General features: G+C 58.4%; 1 protein-coding gene across 3 annotated transcripts; it reads right to left on the reverse strand.

Annotated features, from left to right (window-relative positions):
* Positions 1–528: 528 nt before the first annotated feature.
* Usp2 (ubiquitin specific peptidase 2) lies at positions 529–27,621 on the reverse strand. Of its 3 annotated transcripts, XM_048343992.1 has the most exons (13): positions 27,267–27,621; positions 18,857–19,692; positions 6,160–6,210; positions 5,278–5,401; positions 4,730–4,841; positions 4,527–4,637; positions 4,299–4,363; positions 3,997–4,100; positions 3,834–3,914; positions 3,400–3,478; positions 3,105–3,212; positions 2,825–2,945; positions 529–2,328 (listed from the first exon to the last, which is right to left on the reverse strand). In XM_048343992.1, the coding sequence occupies exons 2-13, from the start codon at positions 19,649–19,651 to the stop codon at positions 2,241–2,243; spliced, it is 1,839 nt and encodes a 612-aa protein (XP_048199949.1). In that variant the 5' UTR covers positions 19,652–19,692; positions 27,267–27,621; the 3' UTR covers positions 529–2,240. The 3 variants fall into 3 exon arrangements, with proteins under 3 accessions (XP_048199949.1, XP_048199951.1, XP_048199952.1); XM_048343994.1 differs by lacking the exon at positions 27,267–27,621 and having other exon boundaries at positions 18,857–19,699; XM_048343995.1 differs by lacking the exons at positions 18,857–19,692; positions 27,267–27,621 and adding an exon at positions 9,383–9,773.
* Between the last annotated feature and the right edge of the window lie 87 nt (positions 27,622–27,708).

The following is a 27,708-nucleotide window of genomic DNA, read 5'->3' on the forward strand; positions in this document are numbered from 1 at the left end:
AACCCAAGTCACCAGAAAAACCCCTTAGGGAACTAAACCTTTATCACAGACACTTGTTCTTAAGTCTTATTGGAAGCTGAGCCTTTTATCCAGAACCAGGCCCCCACCATGCCCACTCCACTCCAAGAACCAAGGCGCATCCAAGTCAGGCCAGCCAAGAACCAGATACCCAAACCAGTTCAGAGTGACCACTAATTATACAAAGATCCCCACGCCAAGAGAAATTCGGACCCGTGGGGTCAACTTTCTCAGGTGTGATTGTCCTTACTAGAATATACCCGAATATGCAGAGGTCTTTAGAAATGGGACACGCCCTTTCACCCTCTAATCAAGTCTAAAAACAAGTGTAAAAAAGTCTGAGAATCAAATAATGCCTGATAGGTATACTATTTCAGAACGAGTAGGCAACTTTCGCCACAACTTTGCACTTGCAGGCTGAAGCGATAAATATGGCCTTTGCTATGCTGGGGGCCCTTTGTAGGCTCAATCTCCCCCCCCCCCCAAATCAAGATTCCACCACTTGCCAGCTTCTTTCTCAAAGCTACGATTTATTCTGTACAAGGTTGCACTGTACATCGGACATTCTTCTACTCTTGCTTACACAGTAAACAAGTGGACACCAGCCCTTGGGCTCAGGTTCACAGGTCTTCCCTAGAGAAGGGTGTCAGGCCGGGTCAACTCGGGGATCTTTCTCTGGCGTCTCTGCCTGGGCCCGCTGGGGCCTTCCAGGCTGGGAAGGCCCCAGCCACGCCTGGCTGAGGCCACGTGCAGAGTACACAGTGCTCCGTGCCTTAGCGCCCAACAGCATTGCTCTCTGGGACAGCACGGAGTTCTAAGGACTCAGGGCAAAAAAGTATCAAGCCCATGGAAAGAAACCCATGATGGAGGCAAGATGTCCTCAGACCCCCAGGCTCCAGCTCCCGGGGAAGACTAAAGACCGATGCCAAGGGGAGCGTGAGGGGCGCATGGGCATCCCTGAGAGACTCAGTCCAGAGGACCTGTGTCTAGGAGGCTCTGAGAAGGGGCAGGGGCAGCGAGCCTCAGGGAGAGGGGACTTAAGAGAATAAATTAAAGGTGAGGGCGGCTCTGGGGACAGGGGCTTGTGCTAGCCTTCAAACAGCCGGGGAATAGACCAGGGGAGGGGGAGGAGCTGGGTAGGAAGAACGTGATACACTATCTTAAGAAATCTCCTTCGGTCCATTTCCCTTGACCGCGCTGCGGCGTCGTACAGCGTGCCCGGGGCCGAGGGGAGGGCCCGACTTCCCCGCGGGCTTCAACATGGCACTGGGGAAACAGAGAAGCTGAGGGCTATATCTCAGGGAGGGGCAGTTACCCCCTGGTCCCCAAATGCTATAAGGCACAATTCTTGGAGGCAACTAGATTCCATCCAAAACATTACAATAACAAAAACAAAAGCAAAAACAAAAAAAAAATCCCAAACCACCCCAAAACAAAAACTCTTAGATCCCAGGTCTACTGTAGCTATGTTTGGGCCTGGCCAACACCCACCTAAGTGACCACGGGGCGGGGGGGGGAGGGGAGGGGAGGGGGGCTGGCATGAACAAAATGGTACTTGAATGAAAAAGAAAAACCAGTCAGCCCCAGCTGCGGAGAGGTGTGAAGTCGAGCTTTTCCAGTTCGTTCTTCCTTACAGTAATTAAGAAAAAAAGAAAAGTTGGGCTTCTAAAAACCCAAGCCAGCTTTTGTCAAACATGTGCCCTTAGCGGTGCCCCCGGGCGGGCGTAGCAGCGTGGAGAGGGCTCTCGGCTCCCGGGTGGACGGGTGAGCAGGTCCCTGCAGAGACTGGGGGCCTCCGTCGTGGGCGGCGGGCGGCGGTGCTCCCCGCGGGCTCCAGAGGGCGCTGTCTTCCCGAGGGCGTGGGGGCTGGAGAGGGCGCCGGTGGACGAGGATCCGCTCCCCACAGACGGTGGTTGTGACACACAGGGCAACACCACACGCTTAATGCAAACAAGAGCAGCCGCGTCTCCGTGTCCAGTCCATCTTCCCTGCCAGGCCCGGCTCAGGCCCGGCTCCTCCGCTCTAGACCTCCACAGGCTGCATCAACTCCTGCTCGGCAGCTTTATTTTAATTTATTTTCTCTTATTTGTCAGGATTTTTTTTTGTGTGTGTGTGTGTGTATGTTGTTGTTGTTGGTTTTTTTTTGTGGTTTTTCTTTTTGTCTTTTTAAAAAACAGAAAAGGGGCCACCACAGGGAGGGGGAGGGGAGCAGCGCCCCACTGCTACATTCGGGAGGGTGGACTGGCCAGTTCATAGAAGAGCAAGTAGGCGTCGCTGGTGCGCACTTGGCTGGAGGACATTGGTGTGACACTGTGGAGAGAAGCCAGCGCCGTGAGCGCCCCAGGAATGGCTGAGGAAGCCCCCCCCCCCCCGCTTCTAACTCCGGTGTGGCATGCCCAGCGCCCGCCCGGGCCTCCCAAGCTGCTCAGCACGCCGCACTCCCGCGTGGATTCTGTTGCTTTCTGGCCCCCATTCTTTTCTTTGCTGGTCCTGGGGCTTAATCTTAGGGTCTGCACGCTGCCCCGAGCCTCTCTGTGTTCAAGGCCAGCGCTCTACCACTTGAGCCACAGTGCTGCTTCCAGCTTTTTTCCGGAGTAGTCTACTGGAGTCTCATGGACTTTCCTGCCTGGGCTGGCTTTGAACTGGGATCCTCGGGATCTCAGCCTTCTGAGTAGCTAGGATGGCAGGCGTGAGCCACGGGCACCCGGTTTCCCTGACTCTTTTTGTCCACTCAAGAAGGAAGCCCTGCAGACGGGTGAGGTGCCCGTGGCCGGCCAGCCGGGAGCCCCGCGGAGCCCTCGCTCACCTGGAGTCGTTGAAAGTGTGCCATTCCCCTGTCACCGGGCTTCGGCAGTAGGCTGTGTAGTGGCCGCCCATGGTGGTTCCGGAGTGATTGGACACAGCGTACAGGTTGTAAACAGCGTGGTCTGTGGAGGGACAGGTGGGGGGGGCCCTGAGCTCTTCCTTGGCCCCGCGCTGCCCCCCCCGCCGTCTCCCCTTCATCTTCACCTCGCTCAAGCGAGCGTCCTGCAACCTCGCTTCCGCCTGCTCGTGTCAAACACTCGGGCCTGCTCACAGATACTCACTGGTGTTTTCTGAGGCGAATTCTCTCAAGTCCAGGTCTCTTAGTGGGAAATTCACAAATGTTGTGAGCTTGCTGGTTCGTAGCCTGGATTCCGAGAATCGCTTCAGGTCTGGGAGGGCCGAGTCAAGGACAACGCAGCAGGAGCACACTGGAGAGAACCAAGCTCTACATGGGAAACTCAACTTATTTGGGGAAGCCGAAGAGCAAAGGACACAAAGCCAGTCCCCACCGCTCCTCTCAGCCTTTAGTCAGGCCCTCCCCAGTCAGGTCCCTGCCCGGAGGGAACGCAAGGATACGGAGCACCAAGATCTTTGGGAACCTCTGGATGGAGAACTTCTTTATACATCGTTTCCTGGCTCGGCATCGACAGCAGGTCTGGAAGGCAAGATGAATGGAGCTAGAAAGAAGTCAACGGAGCCAGGTGCTGGTGGCTCACACCTGCTGTCCTAGCTGCTCAGAAAGCTGAGGTCTGAGGATCTGAGGCAGGTACGTCTGTGAGACTCTTAGCTCCACGTAACCACCACAAAGCTAGAAGTATGGCTGAAGCGTCACCAGCCCCAGCCTTGAGTGAAAAAGCTAAAAGGACAATGTCTAGGCCCCGAGTTCAAGCTCTAGTATCAGCGCGCGGGCACGCACGCACGTCGATAGGTCAAGCCTGTGGCTGCTCGGCTGGGCATTCCCCCGAGGGCCCATGGAAATCTGTCCTTGCCATCGCCAGAGGAGGACTTACCGGCTTCTCATCGCCGTCGAGCACATCCTCTTTGGTGAAGAGCCTCATGCAGTCCATCAAGGTCACCTCAGGATATCCTCGCTGGGGGGAGAGGGCGAGCGGTCGGTGACATGGAAGGGCAGGAGGGGGGCTTCTGCAGCGGGGTGGCGGCAGTGGCGCCTACCTTAGCAATGGGCAGGGAGAGGTCCCAGAAGGGGTCAAAGACTGTAGAACAGTAGCCGCAGTCTGTGCACGTCAGGGAGCTCTTCAGCTGCCCAACAAAGAGATCTGGGAAAAGAAGGCCAGGAGAGGCTGGAACAGGAGGGCGAGGGCGGGCCCCGCGTCTCCCTCTCCTGCTCCGCCTGGTGCACGGGACACAGGCGGATCCAGGGCTCTCGAGAAGGGTCCTCAGGGCGCTGCGTGCTCTGCTCAAGCACAATGGTAACCAATAGTGAAAGCGGGCATTCTGTCCGTCCACGTACTCACCCCCAATCCGGCTGTCTTCCCGTTCTAGGTATTTCCTCCACATCTGCCGCCCTTTTTCATCATCACTGGGAATCAGAGACAGGAAATCAATGGGGTCAGGGCTACAACCATGGCGAGTTTAAGGGCTTATCATTCTAGATCTTTACTCTCTGGCCCAAATTAGGACTCCCAACGCAGTAGGTAAAACTCATGTTCACAATGCTCGCACGGCGTCCCGCTGGCACTCACGGGAGGTGATCGAGGTTCTCTGGGTTGGACTTGGGCCTCACGGTTACCCGGTTCACCTCATTGTGGAGCCCGTCCAGGAGAAAGCGGAGGAACTCCTGAGCGTCCTGCTGACTGAACCCAAAGAAGAAGTAAGCAAAATCTGTGCCGAGACCCTGCTCATGCTGCCGCGCACCCTGAAAAGGACACACGTGCAAGGCCCTTACTTATAGCCAACGAAGCGTGGTGCGTATCTCTGGATCTGGGTCTTAAACTCAGATGGGCTCACCACATCATTGGGGGATGAAGTCCATATGGTCTGAATTAGTTTCGCAAACTCTGTTGGAGGAAGACACCAAAGAGAGGTTGTAGAGGAGAGGTGATATTTTCTATAGAAGCTCTGAAACGAACGCCGGCTACGGCGGACATATCTGCAATCCTAGCTCTCAGAAGGATGACGCAAGATGATCTCGAGATCGAAGCCAGCTGGGACCACATAGCTAGATCCTGTCAGAAACTAGATCTGAAACTTGAATCCCAGCCAAAAAAAGTAGGCAAAGAAAGAAAACCAGGGAAATGTACGTGTAGAACACAAGCAGGGGCGGAGGCTGCAGTTCAGCAGGTTGTATGCGTAAAGCCTGGGGCTTATCCCCAGGACCTCAAGCCCCCACCCATCACAGTCCCGCGAGCCCCCCAACTGTGAAGCAGAGACCACTGAATCGAGCTGGGGCGGAGGGGGGGGGGGAGCAGGGCTCCGTCCACTCAGGCTCCGCACCTTCCATGAGGGCTGTGTGCGCGTTGCTGGTGTGGCTCAGGTCCCGCATGTAGAGCCTCTGGAGGCAATAATCCCTCAGCTCCCGTGTGTTGCTCAGACACTGGAGGATCGAGTTCATGAAGCACTGCAAGACACCCCTGCGCGGTCAATGGGAGCCACGGGCCCCTGCCTTGGGAAGCTTGCTCCCCACCAGGGTGGAAGTGGGAGGTGGTAGGAGTTTTAGGCGGTGGAGCCTAATGGGGGGCCTTCGGGTACTGAGAATGTGCCCTTGGAGGGGTTCACGGAGCTCGTCTCCCCCTTTCTTTTCTCACTCCACCATGCCACGTCTGCCATGAACTGCCTCACTACAAGGGATCATGGACTTGAAACCTCCAAAGCTGAATCAAGCAGGCTGATTATTTTTTACAAGTTAATTTACCCCATCTATTTGTTATAGGGGTGGAAAGCTGCCTAATCCCGTGGAGGGGACCCCCCTCCCAGCATTCCTTTAGTGAGGACCAAATGCTCTCTCCTCCGGTTCACCTACTGCAGGTTCTCAGAACCTCGGGTTCACAGCCTCAGGTTCCTCTTTTCCTAAGGGTGACACGAGGCCGATTTCTACGACGGGCTCAGGTGATGTAATTGGTTATTTACTACAGAAGTATGCAAAAGACGGACAGAGGGGGTGGGACGTGATGGGAATCCTGGAGGAGAAGGATCCAGGAGTAGCCTGCTGGGAGTTACAGGTCAACTTCCTGTTAGCAGGACTTCCTGTTGGGGATGGGTGAGGCAGAGCCCAGCGTTCTGTGACCAGCACTAAACTGCCCTGGAGGGTCAGAAGTCAGCTGGGGGTGGGAGTCGGCTGTGGGGGCTGGCCTCAGGAAAGGAGTGGGAAGAACTTACCGTGTTCCCAAGGTTTCGAAGACCAGCCAGACCCTGGGCACTCTTAGAATTCTGTAAGCAAGAACAGGTGGCCTGTGAGCGTGGGGCGGAGGCTGGCTCACACTAGGCGCTCTCACGCAACTGGAGCCGCGAGCCAGCCGGCAGCCATGTTACTCAGCCTTCCACCCAGTCCGGGAGAACTGAGAACTGCTTTGTACTTGAACCCGGCCCCACATACTCTTCAGGGCTTTGTTTTCCTGTATTGACCACGTATTTTCCCCTGTCTTTGTGATTCATCATTCTATGCTAGGGTGCGGGCTGGAGATTTACAACTAGACACAAGGAAAGGTATTATCTGGGTACAGATTTGACTCCACGCTACAGGAAACTTCAAGTCCCAAAGGCAGACACTATCTCAAATGACCTATATTTTCAGTACAAATTCAATATATCAAGCAGCTATAATAATAGGCACCTCAAGGAGGTTATGAAAAGTTAAATGATAAAACACCCTGATTCAGTTTCCATCTTCTGCTGGGAAAACCTCAAGCTGGCCTGCCGGGGACAGGTGGAATTCCTTCCAGCTGAACTCAGCTCCAGAGGCTGATTTAAGGCTGGGAGAATCCTCCCTGCCCGACTCGGGTGTCAACATCCTGACCAGCCACTGGCTGGGAATCCCCGCGAGGGCAGGTTGCGCCAGGCAGAAGCGAGCACCTGGCTGAGGCGGAGGCTGGTGAGGGGGCTGGACAGAGAACAGGCACTACGTCGGGGCTCCGACCCTGGCTTGCCAAGGCCTCTTGGCCAATACTGGTCACTCCCAGACGTCAGAAAACCGTCAGGCCCAAAGGGTCAAAGAAGCCGTTCGGTAGATGACCCTGCCACCCTGTGTCTCAGGAAGGGGGTCTGGGTTCAGGCAACTCTGGAGCAACGCTGGCTGGGGCATGCGTGGGGCCAGCTCAGCCCTGATCAGAACAGGAGCCTGAAATAACTCAGCTAAAATTACTCATGCCGTGTGTGCTGACAGCCTCCATAGGCTGTCAGCAAAGCCCAGGAGATTGTCAGCTTGGGGGTGGGGGGAAGGCGGGGAGGAGCAGGCTCAAGAAGGCCCATCCCACCAGTAACAGGATCCCTTCCTTGGCCAGCGGTCAGGGCCAGCACTAACAGGTAGGGGAAGGAAACATACCCAGAAGAGACCTGGTTTAAACCTGCTGCTGGACAGAAAGGCACTGGCAGCAGGCAGTGTGTGAGCGCCCTGTGGGAACCTGCTAGAGCTAGCAGCGTATGGTCCCCCAACACAGCACGAACCATGCCCCGTCGTCTGAACCCTAATGGGTCCAGTAAGAGGGCCACCAGGGAGATAATTCCCAGGGAATTTATCTCTGGTGAACTTGCAAAAGACAGCCCCAGGGTCCAACAAAGAAAAAACACTGCAGAAATCTCCATGCTGGCCATTTGGAACCAACAGTGAGAGCATGCCCACACAGAATGCCCACTTATCCCTATTTTTGGCAGTGCTTTATTGGTTCTTACCCCCTGTTCCTCAGCCGGCATCTGTCTGAACAGACTGTAGATGTAAAGTACTCTACCACTGGTGACCGTGTCCACCAGAGCTGGCCCCTCAGCCGAGGTACCTCCTCGGCGCCGGTGGGGGCAGGGGACTAGGCTCGTCCGTGGAGGCACACCTGGTTTCACTGTGACCCTGCAGAGCAGGGAGCCACAGGGGCCCCTCTCCCCCAGGTTCCTTCCTGGGGCTGGTGTATACCTTCTGTGGGTGAGGAGGAGGGGGAGGCATCATTGGACTTTGACCTCCTGTCAATTTCAGTGTTGTTGTTGTGTGTGTGTGTGTGTGTGTGTTTTAATAGAGTTAATGTTTTTGTCTAAAATGTCCTAGGCTCAAAATTACATGCCCTTCTCTGAGGGCTCTGTGAAGAAAATGGGGGATTACAGAAATCGGGGGGGGGGGGTAGAGAGGAGAGCTGGGCCTGCCCAGTCAGATAGTCCTCTGCCATGAATAGGAAATCAGGAGCTCCAGGGAAAGTCAGCACTTTCCATTCCAGAGAGGAACAAAATGTCCCAGGAGTGACCTTTCTTACAGGGCAAACAATCCTACCTCAGAGCTGGCAGAGAGAGCGAGAGAGAAAGGCTAGAACTGGAGGAGGTGGGACAGAGGCTGGCACAGCCAATGGCTCACTGGAAAGCAGAAGGAAATGACCCCAGCTGCTGGGCTGTGACTCGGGTGCCAGGAGTTGACCAAGTTTGAACCTGGCATTTCCTTACCCTTGGCCACAGCAAAAGTACTGCTGTCTAAGTACCGAGCATGGCTCTAGAGGGCAGATGCCACCTTTCAAGGAGCTCTCCCCGGGTCAGTGCGGAGGTGGCATCTGGGAATGGGACTGCAAGGGAAAGGCCATCTGAGGTGGACATGACTTCACACCCGAGACCCCGGTCCAGGCCTTTCCTGTCTGGTTCACCTGCACCACGAGGGTCAGCCATGTGTCCTGGTTGCAGCCAAGGAGCCTGGTGTGGCCCTGGCACGGGGCAGGGCACGGGAGCTGGTGCCTGTTACATAAGACCCGTCACACTCGGGGCCCCTTCTCCCTTCCCCGGAGGACGGGGCCCTGCCTCGCTCCGCTGCTTCCCTGGAGGACCCCACTGTCCACTTGGCACGGCGAGTGAGGACAGGGGACAGAAGGAAAGCCAACCCCCCCCTCCACCTGTCTGCCACTCCTCTGCCCTTCACAGGGTCGCAGGGCCCTGGCATCGACCCGTGGGAGGAGACCCCTTTTGAGAGCTGAGCGGAGGCACCCCCCGGGCCAGCCTTCGCGGCTGGGGGTCGGGGCCTCGGAGGGGTGACCCTCAGGCTCCGCGTGCCGCATGCGTCCCCGCACGCGCCAGCCAGCAGCCCGGCCAAGGTTACGCTTTCCCACACCTGTCCCGATAGGTGCCCGAGTTAGGCGGCCCAGAGCCACCTGGTGCCCGGGATGCACAGGGAGAGGGCTGAGCGGGCGGGGGGGGGGGGGCGCACGCCAAGCTGGGGAGGGGGCGGGGGCGGGGCTCGCCCGAGGCCACCTGGGGGGCGTTCCTGATGGGAGACCCCCCCCAGCAGGCCGGGTGGGGGTGGGGTGCGGAGGACACCTCGCCCCTCGCCGGGGACGCGGGGTGAGCCAGGGCACCCCGGGAGGAGGCAGGCCCCCAGACCCTCGGCGCGGGGGGCGGGGGGGACCCCGGGGAAGAGCCCGCGTACCTTGGCTTTGTTGAGCAGAAGCCCCACGAAGGTGGACAGCAGCAGGGACGGGGAGAGGGGGGAGCGCGGCCGGAGCTCCTTGGCGAGGGCAGGGAAGGGGGCGGCGGGGGGCTCCTCGGGCAGGGTCACGGTGTACGAGGTGCGCATGCTGGGGGGCGGGCAAGGGGCTCGGCCCCACGCTCAGCGCTTGGCCAAAGGGGGCGCACGGAAGTCCCCGCGCGGTGCCACGGCCCGGACACCGAGGCCGACGAGGCCGCCACAGGACACCGTCCGCGGCCGTAGCCGTTACCGCGGGGCCGATCGTACACTCGTCCGCCTCAACCTCCCCGCGGCGCGCGACCAACCGCCCCGGCCCGGCTCTCGCGCTCCGAACGACTGGCAGCCCGGCGGGCGGCTGGAGCCGCGCGACGTCAGCGCGGGGGGCGGGGCCTGCCGCCGGCCCCGCCCCCGGACCGCCCCGCCCCGCCCCCGCGCGGCCGCACGCGGACCCGGCGAGGCCGCCCGCGGGCCCCGGGCCCCGTGGGTCCCAGCCCGCGGCCCGGCCCGCCTCGAAGGGGGGCGGGAGGGCCCGGGCCCACGCCGAGGCACGCAGTCTGGGGCCGGCTTCGGAGTCGGATTGGCTTTTGGGGGACCCTGAGTGGGGGTCCGCCGAGCTGGCCTCCCCGAGGCTGGTCACCAGCACGAGGGGCGCCCGGTTCGGAGAACCCCGTTCCGGACTCGTGGGTGGGGGCGCGGCGGAAGTCCTGGGGACGCTGGTCCTGGATGAGGACCCGGGGGAACCGAGCCCCCCCACCCCGCCCTAGGCCGGCCCGTCACCCGGGGAGGAAGGGACCCATGGGTGAGGCGCAGTAGGTCGTTGGCCTTTGGGGCTCCAGGAAGGAACTTTTCCTCCCGGAACCTCAGCTCTGGCTTGCCCCTGGGGGGAGGTGGGGACCCCCGGCTGGGTTCCTGCGCTGGGGGTGGGGTGGGGGGTGTCGCCGGTGACCCGGGGCCCTGCGGGGGAGGGGCTCCTCTCCCGGGCCCCGCCCCTCGCCCAGCCCGCGGTGGGGGGGGGGGAGCGCGCGGATCTGCTCTGCGGGGACCGAGTATCTTGTTTGGAGCTTACGGGCTATTTTTAGCTCGTATTTTGAGCGTTTAAAAATACTCGGAGAGGCAGCAGCGTGTGCCGTTACTCATCTGCGGGCTCCTTCTGTTCCTCCCGGCGCGCTCACCCCGCACGCACACGCGCCCCGTGCGCACCGCCACCTGGACGCGTGCGGGGGCTGGGCTCGAGGCCACCCACGGGGCAGCAACTTTGTGCCAGCGGGAGGGAGGCGGGGGGGGGCAGTGTCACCCGGTCACCCCCCCCCCACCGCCGTGCACCTGGCCAGCACCGGTGGCTGGAGAGGGGCAAGGGCAGAAGCCACTGGGATCCGTGTGGGAACATTTTTTTCTTCCTGCCAAGGACCATATGGGTCTTTATAACAATATAAATGTATGCTGCTCCTAGATTTACTGGGTTCTGAGTCCTGCCTGAGGTTGCTTTGGCGGGGACCACATGACTTTTTAGGCGAGGTGTTCGGAGTGATTCTTGAGGTCAGATCATGCTAGAGGCATGATCTTCAGACTCTGACCCAACCTGAAGCCAGGAAGCAGGGGCAATAGGTTTCTTTCTGGAAGCTTCCTTCTTTGCAGCCACACCCTTCCCAGCTGTAGGACACCCTCTGCTACAATGCTTATATTCCATCCTGTATCCTTCCCTTCCCCCCCCCCTTTTTTTTGTGTGTGTGTGTGTGTGTGCTACTGGGGTTTGAACTCAGGGCCTCTGTGTTCTAGGTGGACACTAACATCTGAACCACATCCCTAGTCCCATTTTGAGCCACTCCTCTTCCCCTTCTCACCCCCCAACTGTCCCTGGCTTCCTTTTGCTCAAGGCTAGCACTCTGCCACTTGAGTCATAGCGCCACTTCTGGCCATTTTCCATATATGTGGTGTTGGGGAATCGAACCCAGGGCTTCATGAGGCAAGCACTCTTGCCACGAGGCCATGTTCCCAGCCCTTGTATTTGTCTTTTGGGCAGTGCCGGGGTTTGCACTAAGGGTCTTGCTCTTGCTAGGCTGGTGATCTTTTAGCTTTATTTTAGCCTTAGTTCTTTTAGCCTTTTTTTCAGGTGAGACTTTGCATTCGCCCCCCCACCCCCCATTTGCCTAAACTATCATTATTTTTACTTAAAGCCTCCCACCTGGCTGTAATGATGGGCACATGCCACCATACATAGCTCTGTGTGTGTGTGTGTGTGTGTGTGTGTGTGTGTGTGTCTGTGTGTCTGTGTGTATACTGAGGTTTGAAATCTGGACTTGGGTGCTGTCCCTTAGCTTTTTTTGTTCAAGGCTGGCACTCTACCACTTGAGCCACAGCTTCCCTTCCCACTTTAAGAGTCTCACAGGTCTTCCTGCTCAGGCTGGCTCAATCCTCACATTCTAGCTAGGATTGCAGGCATGAGCCACTAGTGTTCTGGCTCATACCTATCTTTTTTGTTGGGATGGGGGTCTTGCTAACTTTGTGCCGTGGCTGTCCTCAAACTGTGACACTTCTGGTCTCTGCCTTCAAAGCCTCAACCTTGATCTGAAAGTACTCGAGCATCTTTCATGCAGCCTGGGAGTAAGGCTGCCAGTCCACACCACCTTCCACTGCCACCATCCTCCCATCTCCCTGACCTATGCCACCCTCTGACCTGCATGCTCTTCCGATTGAAAACTAAAAGTGCTGCTGAGCAGGGTGGCGAGTGTCTATAATTCCAGCACGCAGGAGACTGAGGCAGGAGGAGTCCCAGGGCAGCCTGAGCTACACAGCGAGACCTTGTATTAAAAACAGCAACCTCAACCTAAATCAGAGCAAAGCTACTGATTAAGTAAGTCCTTATTTAATACCAGACACTTATCTCTAAGATGTGTATATATATAGTTATAATTCATATATTTATATACATACGTAAAATACAGATATAAATATCTATATGAATATCTACATATATGAATACAGGTATATAGATATATAGCACATATAGATAGATATAAATATATAGATATATATCCAGTTCGTTGCCATATTTACATAATGAACTGGTATCTATCATCTCTACTTTACGGAGGAGGGACTTTATGCTAAGAGGTCAAAATAACCTACCAGAACCACAAAACTAATAAAAATATAGCGCTTTGAACCCAGACCCAAATCCTAAGATATTCTGGGATGCCCTTCCTTCTCTGTGTCAATAACCTACTTAAAAAATTGACTCAAAATTGGGGTTTTAGGTGTAGCTCTTGGTAGAGCACTTGCCTAGCATGTGTCCCTGATCTTGATCCACAGCACAACAAACCTACCAACATCAGGACTTCCACGAAGCCTTTCCCATTAACTCTACCCAGCTCTAAACAGCCCACGACTGTTTAGCTTATACTCAGTCTACTAGAGCTGCATTTCAGTCCTGTTAACTTATCATAATATCTTCGTCTCTGTTTCCTAAGTGTCTGTAAAATGATTGTAAATGGTGGGATGGTGGCTGGTCTTGGTGGTACCCACACACCAAAGGCTTCTCCAGGACAGGGCTGTGGGTTCTCTCTCTCTCTTTTTGTGGTTGGTCGTGGACCTTGAGGTTGCTATCCCTGAGCTTTTTTTCCCACTCAAGGCTAGCACTCTACCACTCTGCGCCACAGCCCCACTTCTAGTTTTCTGGTGGTTCATTGGAGATAAGAGTCTGGAGGACTTTCCTGCCCATGCTGGCTTCGAACCGTGATCCTCAGACCTCAGCCTCCTGAGTAGCTAGGGTTACAGGCGTGAGCTCCCTTGTGGGTTCTCTTAGTGAGGTCTTAAGGGGGCCGGGCCAGACGTCTCACTGAGCCTCTGAAGGCAGGGTGTGAGTCTGGTTTTGCATGCTGAGCCCGGGTGCTGGGGGGGGGGGGGGGCGCGGTGCCCTAGAGATGCTCCAATACGGTAGCATTTGGTCTATAGCCCTGTGACCCGGAGACATGACACTCCTAGCCCAGGATAGCTTCACTCTAGCAGTGCGCTCTCGTTCCTGGGATGCAGGAGGCCGGGGAGGTCTGGGAGTTGAAGGGCTGGATGGGGAAGCCGTCACGTGAGGACTTGGAGAAGTCTGGGGAGTGTTGGCACAGAAGAGGTTCACGCGAGGCCCTGTCTCGTCCAGAATGTCTGACAACTGCAGGACACAGGCCAAAAAGAAATGTGTGGTCTTTTTTTTTTTTCTCCTTCAGTACTCGGACTTGAATTTAGGGCCAAGACTGTCCCTTAACTTTTGCAGTCAAGCTGGTGCTCTACCACCTGAGCCACAGCTCCACTTCCAAGGCGGCTCACTTCTTACGTAGCCAAGTCTGAATGAGATCCTTTCTCCCAAGCTCCGTTTCTCCAAGTGGGCTGGGTACAAACACGGTAGTCTTTGGGACCTGAATCTGGCTCAGTCGGGCTCTGACATTTTCTATGCCTCATTCCTAGCCCAAGACCGCCCTTTCTCAGAGTCGGGCTCTGCCTATGGCGCCCTGAACCTAAGTCAGGTTCTCCTCAGATCCCTTCCGGCATGACCCGGAGTGTCTATTGCTCAAAGTCAAGGCTGGTGCCAGGAGGGCAGGACCCGAGACGATCCTACGTCTCCCAGATCCAAGTGGCAACTTCATTCAGGGTTTGGTGACATCGCTTGGGCTCAGGCGGACAGCTCAAGGTCACTGGCCCAGCTCCCTGCATGTGCCTGCCATGGTCTCAGCAAACGGAGAGACTGGGGAGAGGCGCCTTTTGTAGTGAGCCCATGGGGAAGAGGGGAGCGGACCCCACCGGCTGCAGGAAGCCCTGCTTCCCGGTATGACCTGGAACTCGAGAGCCAAATAACTCAACCCCGCCCAGCCCCAGGCAATCTGGCCCGAACCAGCCAGATTCCAGAAGCCCACACACTTCTCTCTCTGGCTCCCACCTCCGGGGTGCAGGTTTTACGTACGCACTGAGGTAAGAGGGGGCAAGGAGCCCCGTGGGCAGCTCTAGGCTCTGAACACGGTGTTCATTTCTGAAGCCGGTGGTCAGCGGAGCGGCTCCCCCCGGGGCAGGGAACACCTTGCCAGGCTTAGCCAGCCAAGCCCCACCCAGCGCGGCATTAACTCCTGGAGGCGTCCTGGAGTGGGGGTGGAGGGGCGGGGCGGGGGGACGGAGTGGAGGGTGGGGGTGGGGGCAGGGGGGTGGCTGGGCTCTAACCAGCGCGTCCCCACCGGCGTCTCGCTAACTAGCATCACCAGCCCAACGGCTGCCCATCCTTTCCCAGATCCTGGTCCTGGCCTCCCGTGGGAACCCTGCCCCTTAACGTCCCCAGGTGGCCCTCCTGTGTGGCAGCCCTCAGGAAGCGTGGCCTCCTCAGTGGGAGTGGGCGGGGAGGGGCCCCAGCGTTGCTGGGTACCACGCCGGACGGACAGGACCGCGGCCACCCCGCCCAGCGTGGCGCGCAAGGCCAGCGGCGGAGGAGCAAGGTCAGCTTCCCATCCCGGAGCTCGGGGCAGCTCCTGTCAGCCCGCACTTGCTCACCGCAGGGCAGCGTTCAAGTTCAAATTCCCCCCTCAAGAGGCAAGTCACGTGACTCGAGTTTATGTAATCTCCCTGTCAGCGAACAGCTGGAAACACAGCTTCAGAAGATGAGTCAGCAGCCCCAGTGACAAAGAGGAGCCAGGTACTCAAGTTGTGTGGCTTCTAGAACCAGGTCCCCAAGCGGAGGGCAAGGGTAGGAGACGAGGAGAACCGGCGGCCGGGCGCGGAGGCTCGGTGGCTGGCTCGGGAGAGCAGCAGGTGCCTGCCCGGCCCGCCGGGCCAACCTCTGGAGAGGAGGGGAAGGCCCGGGCGGGGCTAGCGCGGGGCTCGGGCCAGCGGGCGGAGCGCCAGGCCCGGCCAGGGAGCAGCTGGAGGGGTGGGGCCGAGGAGGATTAGGAAGGATTGGAGGGGTTACAGCAGAGCCCTGGCAGGGCTCAGTGGGAACAGCTTGTCCTTCCATAGGCCCCGGGCACAGGAGGCGGGGGTGGGGGGTGGGCGGGGTGGGGTAGGGGGAGGCGACTGGTTGCTGCTCTGGCTTCTGGCCGGCTACAGAGCCCAGCCACCTGGGCTGGCTTGGAATTCCCACCGGGATGGGTGGGGGGCAGTGACAGCTCTTCCCCCTCCATCTCTGTCCCCCCTCCTAGCTCACCTCCTGCATTTTCAGAGGCTGGCGGGGGCTCAAGGGAGACCCTCATGATCTCAGTGCGGAGCTGCACCCCCACCAACTGGTTGCCGGTGTGAAGGCGGGGTGTTCTGAGTCCACGACCTCCCCAGTTAGATTTTCCCTTGCGCTCCCTGTGATATTCCGAGCTCATGTGGTCTGGGTAGAACTCTGCTGCTCCTGGTCAGGGCCTGTATCTTCCTTTATGAAAGTCAAACTCCCAGTCACTGAGAGCCCCGAGCGACAGGACACACCGTCTCCTGTTCTCCGGCAGGGCGGGCCCTGTCCAGTCAGTGCCTTTTACACACCCTCTTCAGTTGACGTGTTTTTGCATTATCCCAGGACCTCACATGTGCTGGATGAGCAAGCGCTCTGTCCCTACGCTGCTACATCGCCAGCTTTTCCCTCTTAAGTTGAAACAAACCCTTCTGCAGTGTTCTTACTGGTTTACAGTTGGTCCACATTCATTGTTTGCTTTGGGTCTAATGGCACCCCACGAGGCAGGTAGGGCAGGTGTGACCGTACACCCTTTTATAGATGAGGAAACAAAGTTCAGCTGACAGGTGTCCAAGGTGAATGAGGCAAACCATGGCTCCCAGAGGTCCAGCCAGCCTGCCGCAGCCTCAGGTGACCTCTGCCTTTCCTACCACTGCAGGCACTTGTTAACACCCAGAGCCGCCTCGTACCGTAATTATTTAAGAGCGCATTTCCCCAAGTGAACCGTGAAGGCACAAGGGCAGGGACCGGGGCTCCTCCATTGCCCGCGGCACTGCAAGGGCACAAGGAGGAGCCATTTACCCAGCACTGCGCCTGTGTCAGGCTCTTTCCCAATAATCTATGAAGCTGGGCCGTGCGCATCTTCAATTTACAGAAGAGGAAACAGAGTCAGAAGTTAAACGATGTCTCAAGAAAGCTAGGGGTTCACTGGCAAGTGAGTGAATGAGAAGACAAGGCCCTCAAACAGAGATCTGAAAGGAAATGGCTTGGTTTACAAAAAGAAGTGGTAGGTAGAGCCGGGCGCTGGTGGCATACGCCTATAATCCTAGCTATTCAGGAGGCTGAGATCTGAGGATCGCGGTTTGAAGCCAACCAGGGCAGAAAAGTCCCTGTGAGACACTTATCTCCAATGAACCGCTCAAAACCTGGAAGTGATGTTGTGGCTCAAAGTGCTAGCCTTGTGGGTCTGGGGATATGGCCTAGTGGCAAGAGTGCTTGCCTCCTACACATGAAGCTCTCGGTTCGATTCCCCAGCACCACATATATGGAAAACGGCCAGAAGTGGCGTTGTGGCTCAGGTGGCAGAGTGCTAGCCTTGAGTGGGAAGAAGCCAGGGACAGTGCTCAGGCCCTGAGTCCAAGGCCCAGGACTGGCCCCAGGGCAATGTGTCACCCTTCGGAGACCTCCTCTCTAAGTTCACCTCTCCTTGGCCCTGGGTTGGAGGTGGGGCTGGGTGTCCCCCGGGGAAGAGGCAGAGGGCAGAAGACCCCAGGGAGGTTGGGGGTGTGGATTCCCAACGGGGACCCCCAGAGGGGCGGAAGGGGCTGCGAGGAGGCACTCAGTCTCAGCACGCTGTGACCAGGACAGGTGTTGAGGCCCCATCCTGAGGGGGCTGGGCTCCGTGATCGGAGTGAACGAAGCCCAGTGGGTAATTCTGAGGTGGCTGGTCTGCAGCAGACCCCACTGGAGGAGCAGTGCTCACCAGAAAGAGCACTGGTCCTCTGCACCACCGGGAGCTGCGTGCGCGCGCGCGTGTGTGCGCGCGTGTGTGCGCGTGCGTGTGTGTGTGTACATGCGCATACGCGTGCGGGTGCCAGTCCTGGGGCTTGAACTCAAGGGCTCTGCGTTCTCCCTTAGCCATTTCTGCTCAAGGCTGGCGCTCTAGCGCGTGAGCCACATCCACTTCTGGGGAGCTGCTTTCCCTCGCCCCCCCCCCCCCCCGCCGTCCCCCATGAACAACACCCAGTATGTCCCAGTGACTCGGGTTGGGCGCAAGCACAGCATGTGGTGCTGGGGGTGGGGGGCAGAGCGCCGCCTCCCCCCACCCCCCCTGCCAGCTGTGTGGACACATTCTCCCCACTCCCTTCCGCGAGCCCGTCCCCCATTTGTCTGGACAAGCCCTTTTGAGCAAAATGTCTTGCTATGGCCCAGCTCCTTTTGTTCACAGGTTCTACAGTGGTGATGGGGGGGGGGAGGGACAAGAAAATAGAGAACACATAGCACCCAACCCTCTGGAACACATGCTGGAATGTCCATCTGCCCATCCACCTGCCCATCCATCCATTCATCCACCTGCACTTCCATCCATCCAATCAGCAGGGCAGCTGAGCTGGGCACTGCCACGGGCACCTGGAGATCAGATCTTTCTCAAGCTCTGGGAGCTCGCCACCTACTGGGCACATTAATAACTACAGAAAAGGCAGAAGGCGCCCAGCCCTGGCGGCTCTCGCCCGGCACCCTAGCTGTTCAGGAGGCTGAGATCGGAGGATCACGGTTCGAAGCCAGCTCGGGCAGGGAAGTCTGTGATACTCTTATCTCCAATTAACCACCAGATAACCAGAAGTGGCGCTGTGGCTCAAAGTGGTAGGGAGCTAGCCTTGAGTGAAAAAACTCAGGGACAGCGCCCAGGCCCTGAGTTCAAGCCCCACAACTGAAAAAGAGAAGAAAAGGCAGAAGGCAGCGGGTGCCCCAGAGAGCGTGCGCGGGGATTAGATCTGAGGCAACCCCGCCCTAAAAAAATTAAGAGGAGGTAAGTCGTAACAAGGTAAGCGTACTGGAAAGTGCGCTTGGATTAATCAAAGTGCAGCTTAAATAAAGCATCTGACTTACACTCAGAAGATTTCAAAATAATTGAATGCCTTGAACTATTGCTAGCCTAACCAATCACAAACCAGACTCCACTCTTTTCTCCAAAGTCTCCTAAGTCTGGATGTCAGAGGCCCCAGGCCCGAGTGTGACAGTGCCCCACCTCCCCCCCCCCCCGCCTCTGCCCAGCTGGGACGCACAGGGAGCCCTGGTGGTCTGGGCCCCGCAGAAACCCCGGCAGATTGGGTGGTGAGGCGAGAATAACAGTGTACGTGGGGGCAGCCAAGCATTCCGCAGCATCTTTGCACAGATCCCGGGGAGTCCGGGACACCCCTCCCCTTGGCGCTGAGCCAGGCGGATGGCAGCCATGCTCCGTCCTGCTCCCAGCCTGGCTCTTCTACAAAGATGGCTGTCTCCCTGGCCCACCACCACATCCCCGAGGGCAAACTCACCATGGTGTCTCGCCCGGGGGAGCCGGAGCGGCTGGGCCCAGAGGTCTGGCTCTTGCCCTTCTCCCACAGTGTGTAGCGGCCACTGGGTCGGTAGGTGGGGCTGAGGACTTCAGGGACTCGCGAGGGAGAGGCCTGCGTGAGCACCTGTGGCGAGCTGCTCTTGTGACCGTAGTTCTCCAGGTAATCCACCAGGTACTCCGAGCGGCTGGCCGCCTGGTAGAGCCCCTGCAGGGCACAGAGCTCCTTGCGCGTGCGGGCTAGCATGGGGCTGCGGCCTAGGTTTGCGGGGTCTATCCGGTAGCCATCAGAAGTCCGGTAGCTATCTGAGGTCCGAAGGCTGGAGAAATCCCGGGCCAGGTCGGATTGGCTGTTGGATTTCTTCTGGGTCAGAGTCACTCCTTGGTCACGGACGTTCATGGGCAGGTAGCTAAGGGAGTTGCTGGTCACTCCATAAGGAAATCCACCGCCCCCGCTGAGTCCGCTGCCTGAAGGCCGCTCAGAGCCCCGGGTCTGGCTCTCGGCCCGCTTACTACTGCCAATGATGTCGGGTCTCAGCAAGGGGCGGCCTCGATCATAGTCCAGGATGGAGGACGAGCCATAGGTGCGTGGCCGGGGGAGGAAGCTGCTGGGGGTACCCTGCTTGAAACCAAGTTTCTCCTTCTCCAGGAAGGAGGTGGCCAGGTTGGCCCCGTAGGAGGAGGGGGAGTAGGTACCATAGCCCGATTTGGCGAAAGGGGCATCTGTGTAGCGGGTCGAGTCTGTGTAGCGCTTCAGGGTGGAGGAGAGCTGGGACATCTTTCCGGGCGGCACTCAGTGGGAACTGGGAGCCTCATGGGCTGAAAGACAAGAAGCATAGTTACCAAAGGGCCCTGCTGGGTGCAGGTCCCCGCCCGGCCTGCGGAGGGCTCAGGAGGAACCGTCCGGCGGTGTCTTTGTTGGCAATAGTGGGATTTGAATTCAGCCTCACGTTTGCCAGGCAGGTGCTCCACTACCTCCTCCCCTCCCCTTCCGGTCCTCTGGCTTGTGTGAAGTGCAGGGGTTTATGTTATCACTGTCTCCTAGAATGTCCTAAAGACTCCATCTCCGGACACCAGCACCCACTGCTCCACGCCCCACCCCTCCCAGTGGGGGACAGTAGCATGTTAGAACTTACCCTCTTCAGTGAGCCTAGCCTTCTGTTTGAAGTGACTCCCCAGGAGAGGCCCCCTCCCAACAGAGATGCCAAATTACCTCCCAGCGATGCTTAGCTTGTGCAAAGCGCGCCCCCTAGAGGCCCAAATCCTGCACGGCAGCTGGCACTGCCAGCCCTTCTCCCCTCAAGTGCTTTGTAGCTGGGGAGGGTCTGCTGAAGGAAGGCAGAAATCCTGGATCGGGGAGCGTGGAGGGCCCCGAGGGATCATGCACAGGAGCCCTCTGTCGCACGGATGTCCAAGGCTACACACAAACAGAGTCAAGACTGGAATCCAAGTCTTTTCAGAATCTGGCCCAGGGAACCTTGATTTGCCATCCAAGTTAGGCTCACCCGGCGACCCCAAAAGTCGCTCCCTCGCCCTATCTAACGTTCTGGTGGTATCTCCAGGGGAGAGGGAGTGGCAGAGCTTCTCTGGAGAGAGGAGCAAGCAGGATCAGGCCCCTTTCCTGGGAGTCTTTGGGGGCTCCCTCCAGGGTGGGGGAGGAGGCAGACCCATCCTGAACACTCTGAGGAGCGTGTACAGGGCCGTTTATTGACTTTCCCTGTGAGAGACTAGCTGGTCAATTTTTCTTTAGTTATTTAACTTCTCTGAGCTCCAGTTTCCTTCCCTGTAAACGAGTCTAATAATTATCATACCGATTCCCATCTCCCACGGTTGTTGTGAGGAATAAATGACATAATAACACGTGAAAGCACTTAACAATGACTGGTTATTATCTCCTCCGCCAGTCCCTGCCAGGCAGCCTGGCTCCTCCCTTGGCAATCTATAATAATGTCAGGGTTGGCCACCTCCCGGCCAGGCCAGCTTGACCTCAGCCCAGGCGCCAGGCTTCCCTTTGCTGCCCCCAGTGAGATAAGCCAGGGGGCAGGGGGCAGACATCTAGCTGTCCCACAGACATTGGGTAGGACAGCCTACAGCCTGCCTGAGGCCAAGAGCCTAGCCCATTGGACAGAGAGGAGCCGGTGCAAAGAGCCTGGCCGAAAGCTGGAGAAACCCAAGCCACGTAAGGCCTGGGATCGGTGCAAGGGTGGGAGATGAACAGGTGGCGGCTTTCCTGTAGGCTCCAGAAAGACATTCCTCAACCCTGCCAGAGACCGTCAGCTAGTTCTGTTGCAGGCAGGCATCAGGAGGGCTTGTCTGTCTTCTAGTCTGCCTTCTTGTCTGGCCCAAGGCACACACTGTCCTGTGGACTGACTGTCGCTGTATCCAGCATAACTTTCCCTCTGCTCTGGGAAGAGGTAACTGGGCGACATGGAGCACAGGGCGGGAGTCAAACGACACAAAACAGACAGGGAGACCGATGGAGGCTCAGGGGTGGGGGCAGGGGACGAGTCCTGCTCTATTTCACTTTGGAGAACTCCATCAATAATGCAAAGTCAAAGAGACTCCCAGTCTCAGGAGCTGGGCTCTGGGACAACTAACAGCCAATCGGATACAGGGCCACCCCCAGGGGATGAGCTCATGGCTCCTCCCCCCGGCTCTTCCTCCCCTCCTCCACTCGGGGGAATTGGTATTCTGGTGGCAGTTACCCAAGCCCATGACCTCTCTTGGCCCGGCAGATGACGCAGGAGAGTCAGGGGCCAAACAAGGTGCAGCCAATGCAGACACACGAGCCTGGAAGGGTTGGGGCTAAACGCGGAGCCCCATCTTTTGGCTCCCAGAATCACCAGAGGACACCCCAATCCTGGCTCTCCAATCTGGCAGGCACCTGCCAGCTTCTCCCCTACTCCTCCTCCAGCCCTGGGAGTGACTCCATCACTAGGAGCCCCGGCCCAGCTCACAACAGTCCCCACGTGGGGGGTGTGGGGGATGGGGGAGAGGGGCCCTGTTGGGGCCGAGGCCTTGCCCACGCCTCTCCCCTCCAGCAACGTCCCAGCGCCTTCCCGGAGAGAGGGCAGCTTGGGTTGGCACCCCTTGTGGTTACCTGGCAGTCCCCAGAGGAGGTCTCAGAATGCAGGGCGGCAGGAGTTCCGGCCGGGGCCCTGCTGTGCACGACAGGGACAGGACGGCCCTCACATGGCCGCGAGTCTCCCTGTTGCCACAGGAACCGCCTGGACTGAATGGCTCTTTCATGGGGCAGTGGGAGGCCCGCCGATTGGCTGGGATGCCCTCGTCCCCCTCCCTGCCCAGCGTGGGGCCCTTGCTGCCCAGTTCCTTTCGCTGTTTACCCAGAGCTGGCAAGTTCAGGCCTGTGGCTCCAGGCGGTGCCTCCCAGGTGCCCGCCACCTTGGACAATGGAGGGCAGTCCCTGCCCCTGTTCTTCCTTCATGCCATCCTAGTCCTCTAGGTGCCCGCGCTTCCCCATCACTTTGCTTCGTGTCCCCTCCTGGGAGGAGGCCAGCATTCCTCCACACAGAGGCACTCAGCTTCTTGGGACACCTGAGCCAAGCCGCCCGCCCGCACCTGGCCGGCAGGGGCTGCACATCTAGGGGCCAGACTCCAAGCGGCTGCTACGGCTGAGTTCGGCTCAGCAGCCTGACTCTCACGCTCAGGGGGCCCTGGCCCTGCATCCCGCGTCCTCTGGACGCCCACGGGCTCAGTGTTCTGGAAGTCCTAAGCACGCGGGAGCTGGCAACCTTTCAGATTATGCAGGACGTCATAATGTAAGAAGAAATTGGTTTTCAGTAAAAACAACAACAACAACAACAACAACTACAACAACAACATGTATCTACAATTCAAAAACTAAAGCCAGGAGCTGGTGGCTCACACCTAGAATCCGAGAACATCAGGAGGCTGAGATATGAGGATCAACTTTTGAAGCCAGCCTGGGCAGCAAAGCCCCCGAGATTCTTCTCTCCAATTAACCACCAGAAAACCAGAAGTGAACTTTGGCTCCAAGTGGTAGAGTGCTAGCCTTGAGTGGAAGAGCTCAGGGACAACACCCAGGCCCTGAGTTCAAAGCCTACGACCACCACCACCAACAAAAGGGCACCAAGACTTGGGACGCTGTATATTGACTCACAGAAGTTTCCCAGTAGCTGTGAACTCTCAGCCATGGGTGTTCTTAGGAGGCCGGCTGGCCGGTAAGGAAAAGAGGCTCTTGGGACTCCCAAAGTCCTGCTGGGCGCAGTGACAGAACTGGGTTGGGACCTGCGTACTGTCCACTAAAGTCACTCTGAAGCCAGGCCTCCCACTCCACGCTTTCCCGGGCTCTCGGAGGCTGGGCAGGGAGGGGGAGGGGCCCCGGAACCATGGGATCTGGAGGAGCACAAGTTCCGGCGGGATAGGCCCTCTGGATTTTCCACAGCAGACGAATGAAAGTGAAGCCAGGAGCAACCTGAGCCCACACCAATGCAGATCAGCCTTGAGATGCCCGGGGTGGGGTGGGGGTGGGGGGCTCCCTTTCACAGGCCATGCCAAACTCCTGTGTCCCCCAGCACTGGCCCCAACCTCCAACCCAGGGACCTCGGCCCCAGCTTCCTCCTCTTGCTATAGATCAGCCTATTCCCCAAGGTATGTCCCCTGGGGGACAGTCTAGCTCCTTGCGTCAGCCATTGTCATCAACTATCAACCACTGTCATTTCCTGTGGCTCACGTGAAGGGCTCCCCAACCTGCCCAGCCAGGGGAGGGACTTGCTCCCCAAGAATCCCAGGCACTCCTGGCCCTGGGGGTGGGGGATGGGGATGGCCTACATCCCAGAAGCCTTCCTGCTCCTCCCTGCCCAGAGGTGCTCAGCTTTTTGTGGCCTGCCACTGCCTGGATACAGGGCCTGGAGCTGGGCGGGGGAGGGGGGGTGGCGGAGGGGGGGGAGGGGGGCTGGGCCTGGGCCTCGGGCACTCCCAATCAGGGGAAGTCCCTTTCCTTCTACCCAGGTGCTCCGGCAGGTGAGTGGGGAGTCGACAGTCAGTCTCAGCAGGTGCTTGGGAACCTCCACAGGGTGACCTCAGAGCTTCCCAAAGCTGCTAGCTAACCACATGAGAATGTGCTGACCCGAGGGGCGCAGGGGCGAGAGAGAGGCCCCGTCTCCCCGTGCCTCCGCTCTCTGACCTTTCCTTCTAACTGCACACAAACGTGCAGCCCTGGCATGGAGAATGGAGGCTGGGGGTGAAGGAGGGACTGGGGCACACTGAGACTTCCCTCTGGTTCCTGGGGCCCCCTCCTTTCTGATCGGTCACTGTTAGCTTTCTCTGCGAGGGGTAACGCCCAATAGCCCACCAGCTTAGGACAGGATCGGCTTGTCTTCCAGGTTGGGGGTTATTAGGAGGCATTGGCGTCCATGTCTGTCTCTCTTATTCCTAGTAGACGCTGGCGTGCTTGCATGCATGCATGCGTGTGTGTGTGTGTGTGTGTGTCTGTGTGTCTGTCTGTGTGGCAGGGGTGGGGTGAGAAGGTAAGACAACGAGAATGGAGAGGAAGGCCGGCCTCCTGACTGGTGGAGAAGCCGGTGGGCCCACTATAGGGTGCTCCTTGGTTTGGAATTGGGAGCAGGTGGGCCATCTCTCCAGGTCTAAGAAAAAGGCAAAAGAAATGGGCCTCCAGACAGTCCTTGTACCCCCAGATTCTCTTTCCCAGCCGCTCTGCGGGGCACCTGGGGGCGGTTGTGTCTCCCTCTCTCTCCGCTGGGGCCTCCTCTGCCCCCAGCTCTGGAGGAGTTCAGGCTGGCCACAGTATCTCCAGGCCCCGCAGGCGGCTCCCACAGGGCCCTCTGTACTTGCTCACTCAGCCACCCTACGGAGTTCAGATACCAAAGGGGAAGCTACTGACCTGAATCCAGGGGCTCCCGAGGGGACCGGGGGGCTTCTCCCCAGCAGGGCAGGGACAGCGTGGAGAGCCCAGAAACTGACTCGGGCTGGGTAATCCGGAGCTCAGGTTACTGCTCCGATATATATAGTATCTTATCTGACCTCTCAGAGATGGCCACTCGCTTGCATTCCAAGCCCTGGGAGACTTAAAGGGGCAGTGGCATGCCCACTCTGCTGGTGGGTGTCTGCCAAGGTGATCTTCCAGGGCTCTTGGGAATCAACATTTGGAAGCGGAACAGGCTGAGAGAGGGCAGAGGGCTGGCATGGAACTCAAGAGCAAAATACTGAGAAGATGGATTCTTCGGTTAGCAGAGTGAACAGTCCAGCTCTTGGTATTTTGTGATGGAGCAGACCAGCTTCAGGGCTCTCAGGCAGTTGGGACAGCACCCCGGTTTCAGCTCACTACTTTCTTTTCTTTTCTTTTTTTTGGTGCCAGTCCTAGGGCTTGAACTCCGGGCCTAAGCACTGTCCCTGAGCTTTTTTGCTCAAGGTTAGCACTCTGCCACTTGAGCCACAGCGCTGCTTCCAGCCTTTTCTGCTTATGTGGTGCTAAGGAAACGAACCCTGGGCTTCATGCGTGCTAGGCAAGCGCTCTACCACTAAGCCACATTCCCAGCCCTCCCTGAACTCTTGCGCTCAAGGCTTTACCACTTGAGCCACAGTGCCACTTCCAGCGTTTTCTGTGATTAATCAGAGATGACAGTCTCGCAGACCCAGGCTGGCTTTGAACCGTGATCCTCAGATCTCAGCCTCCTGAGTAGCTAGGACTGCAGGTGTGAGCCACTAGCACCCAACTCACTACTTTGTTACAATGGGTTGAATTCAGGTGTAAGCCTGAATTCTACCTCTTTTTCCTATTAGCTCTCAGGCAGTAAGCAAGTCACTTAAGCTGTTTGAACCTTAGTTATTTAATCTGTCAAACAGGGAAATAAAAATATAACAACAATAACAATATAATATAATAACATAATAGTTTATAGTTGTGAGGGTGAAGTAAAATGTACTATAAGAGCTCAGCAAAAGGAAATCCTATTGAATACCTATTCTAGTTAGAAGCAGTATTAGTAGTATCAGGCAACCCTCTCTAAAGGAAAAGAGCTTCAGACTACCCCCTCAAGGAATGCCCTGTTGGTATGCCACCCAACATCCACATGAGTTTGTGAACTATTCATGTCCCCCAAGGAGCAGAGCAGTTGCAGTCTGTCATCTCCCTCTATATCTGGTCCACTAAGGCAAGACAGGCCAAGTCCTTGTGGGCTACCTTTCCCCTTTGTTGAGAAAAATATAGCAAAAGTAGCTTTCCCCAGGCCGCCAGGGATTCCCCCCCCCCCCCCCGTCCCTCTGGGGTGGCTCCACTCTACCTGTGGCAGGGCTCAGGCTTCCCGGTGGCAGAGCTGGGCTTGGCAGGGCCACTAGAGGAAGGAGCAGGGCTCTTGGCCTCTCTGGCCTTGGTGCACCTGTCTGCTCCCAGGACGCCTCTCCTGTTTCTCGATGGCTCTCCCCCGAGGACTGGGAGGACCCAGGCTGGTGCTCCACCCTGTCTCAGCACAGGCCCCTGACTCAGCCTGGACCTGGTGATGCACTTCAGAGGACGCCCTCATTCCAGCCCTCATTCCTGTCCGGTATGCACTTAAGCATCAGAAGAGTCAGGGATGCCCCAACGCTGCCCACCCACTGGCCCTCCTTTCCAAACTCTGCTTTACACGGATGGGGTGGTGGTGGTGGTGGCAGTGGCGATGGCGGCTGACCTCATGCCCCTGCCTGAGGACCACAGCAGCCTCTTCCTCATCTCCAACTCAGCCCCCTTCTAGAAGCATCAGAGTCAGGGGCTAAGACCTCCTTCCTCAGGATGGATTGCCTGGCCGGGGTTTCCCACGGCCGGTGGCTTGCCCGGAGCCCCAATATCTACTCTCGCTATAGGATTGGTGAGAATTTCAAAGTTGCCTCTTTCTGATTTGGGATTGGTGGAAAATCTCTCCTTCCGCTTAACTGCTGTCTCTCCCCTAAGTCCCCTTCCCCCCTTCGGAAAACTAGCCAGAGACGGCCGCCCAGCCCGGACCTCCCGGAGCAGAGGCGAGGCGAGGCGAGCCCCCCCCCCCCCGGCGGGCGCGCGTGGGGAGGGGGCCGCCGGGTCCCGGGCGCGGCCCGCCCCGGGATCAGCGCCCCGGGCCGCCCGAGCCGCGTCTCCGCGGAACACCGCGATCCGCGCGCAGATGGCTCCCGCTGGCACCCCGGGCGGGCAGCTGGCAGCCCCCCTCGCACACGGGCACCCGCCGCAGCTGGGGCTCCCCCGCGCAGCTGGCCCTCGCCCCACGTTTCTGGTGCCCATCCCGCCCAGACCGCGGACACCGACACTTCACTTGATGAGCCCGCACCGACCCCCCGCGTGCACCGGGTTCCCCTTCCCGGCCCCCCCCCCCCCCGCCCCAACGCCGGAGCCCCGGACCTCCGACAGGTGGTGGTCACCGTACCTGCCTCTTCTCGGAGGATGGACGAGTCGAACCGGGCACAAGCATGGAGCTGCGGGTGAGTCCTGGCTGGTCCTGGCGCGGCGCGGCGAGCAGCAGCTGACGCAGAGGGCTCCCGGGCCTCGCTCCGCTCCCGCCCGCCTCTCCCCCGCCTCCGCCGGGGGCCCAGAAAGGACCTTCCCGGGAAATGGGCGCCACCCAGCGGGCAGCCGCCTCATCGCGCCGGGACCCGCGAAACCACGCCCCACGCCTCGCATCACTGACACGCCTCGCGGCTATTGGCCTGCCCCGATTGTGACGTCACCGGGCCCCGCCCGACCCGGGGCTCCCTGGCAACCGACATACACAGAGAACCACGTGGCGGGAGTGCTCGCGGGTGAGGAGTGGGTGGGGCGCGGACCGGACCGAGGCCGCCCGGAATGGGACCCGCCCGGGCCGCGCGCGG

Source organism: Perognathus longimembris, chromosome 3 (assembly GCF_023159225.1).
Source record: "Perognathus longimembris pacificus isolate PPM17 chromosome 3, ASM2315922v1, whole genome shotgun sequence".
NCBI lineage: Eukaryota > Metazoa > Chordata > Mammalia > Rodentia > Heteromyidae > Perognathus > Perognathus longimembris.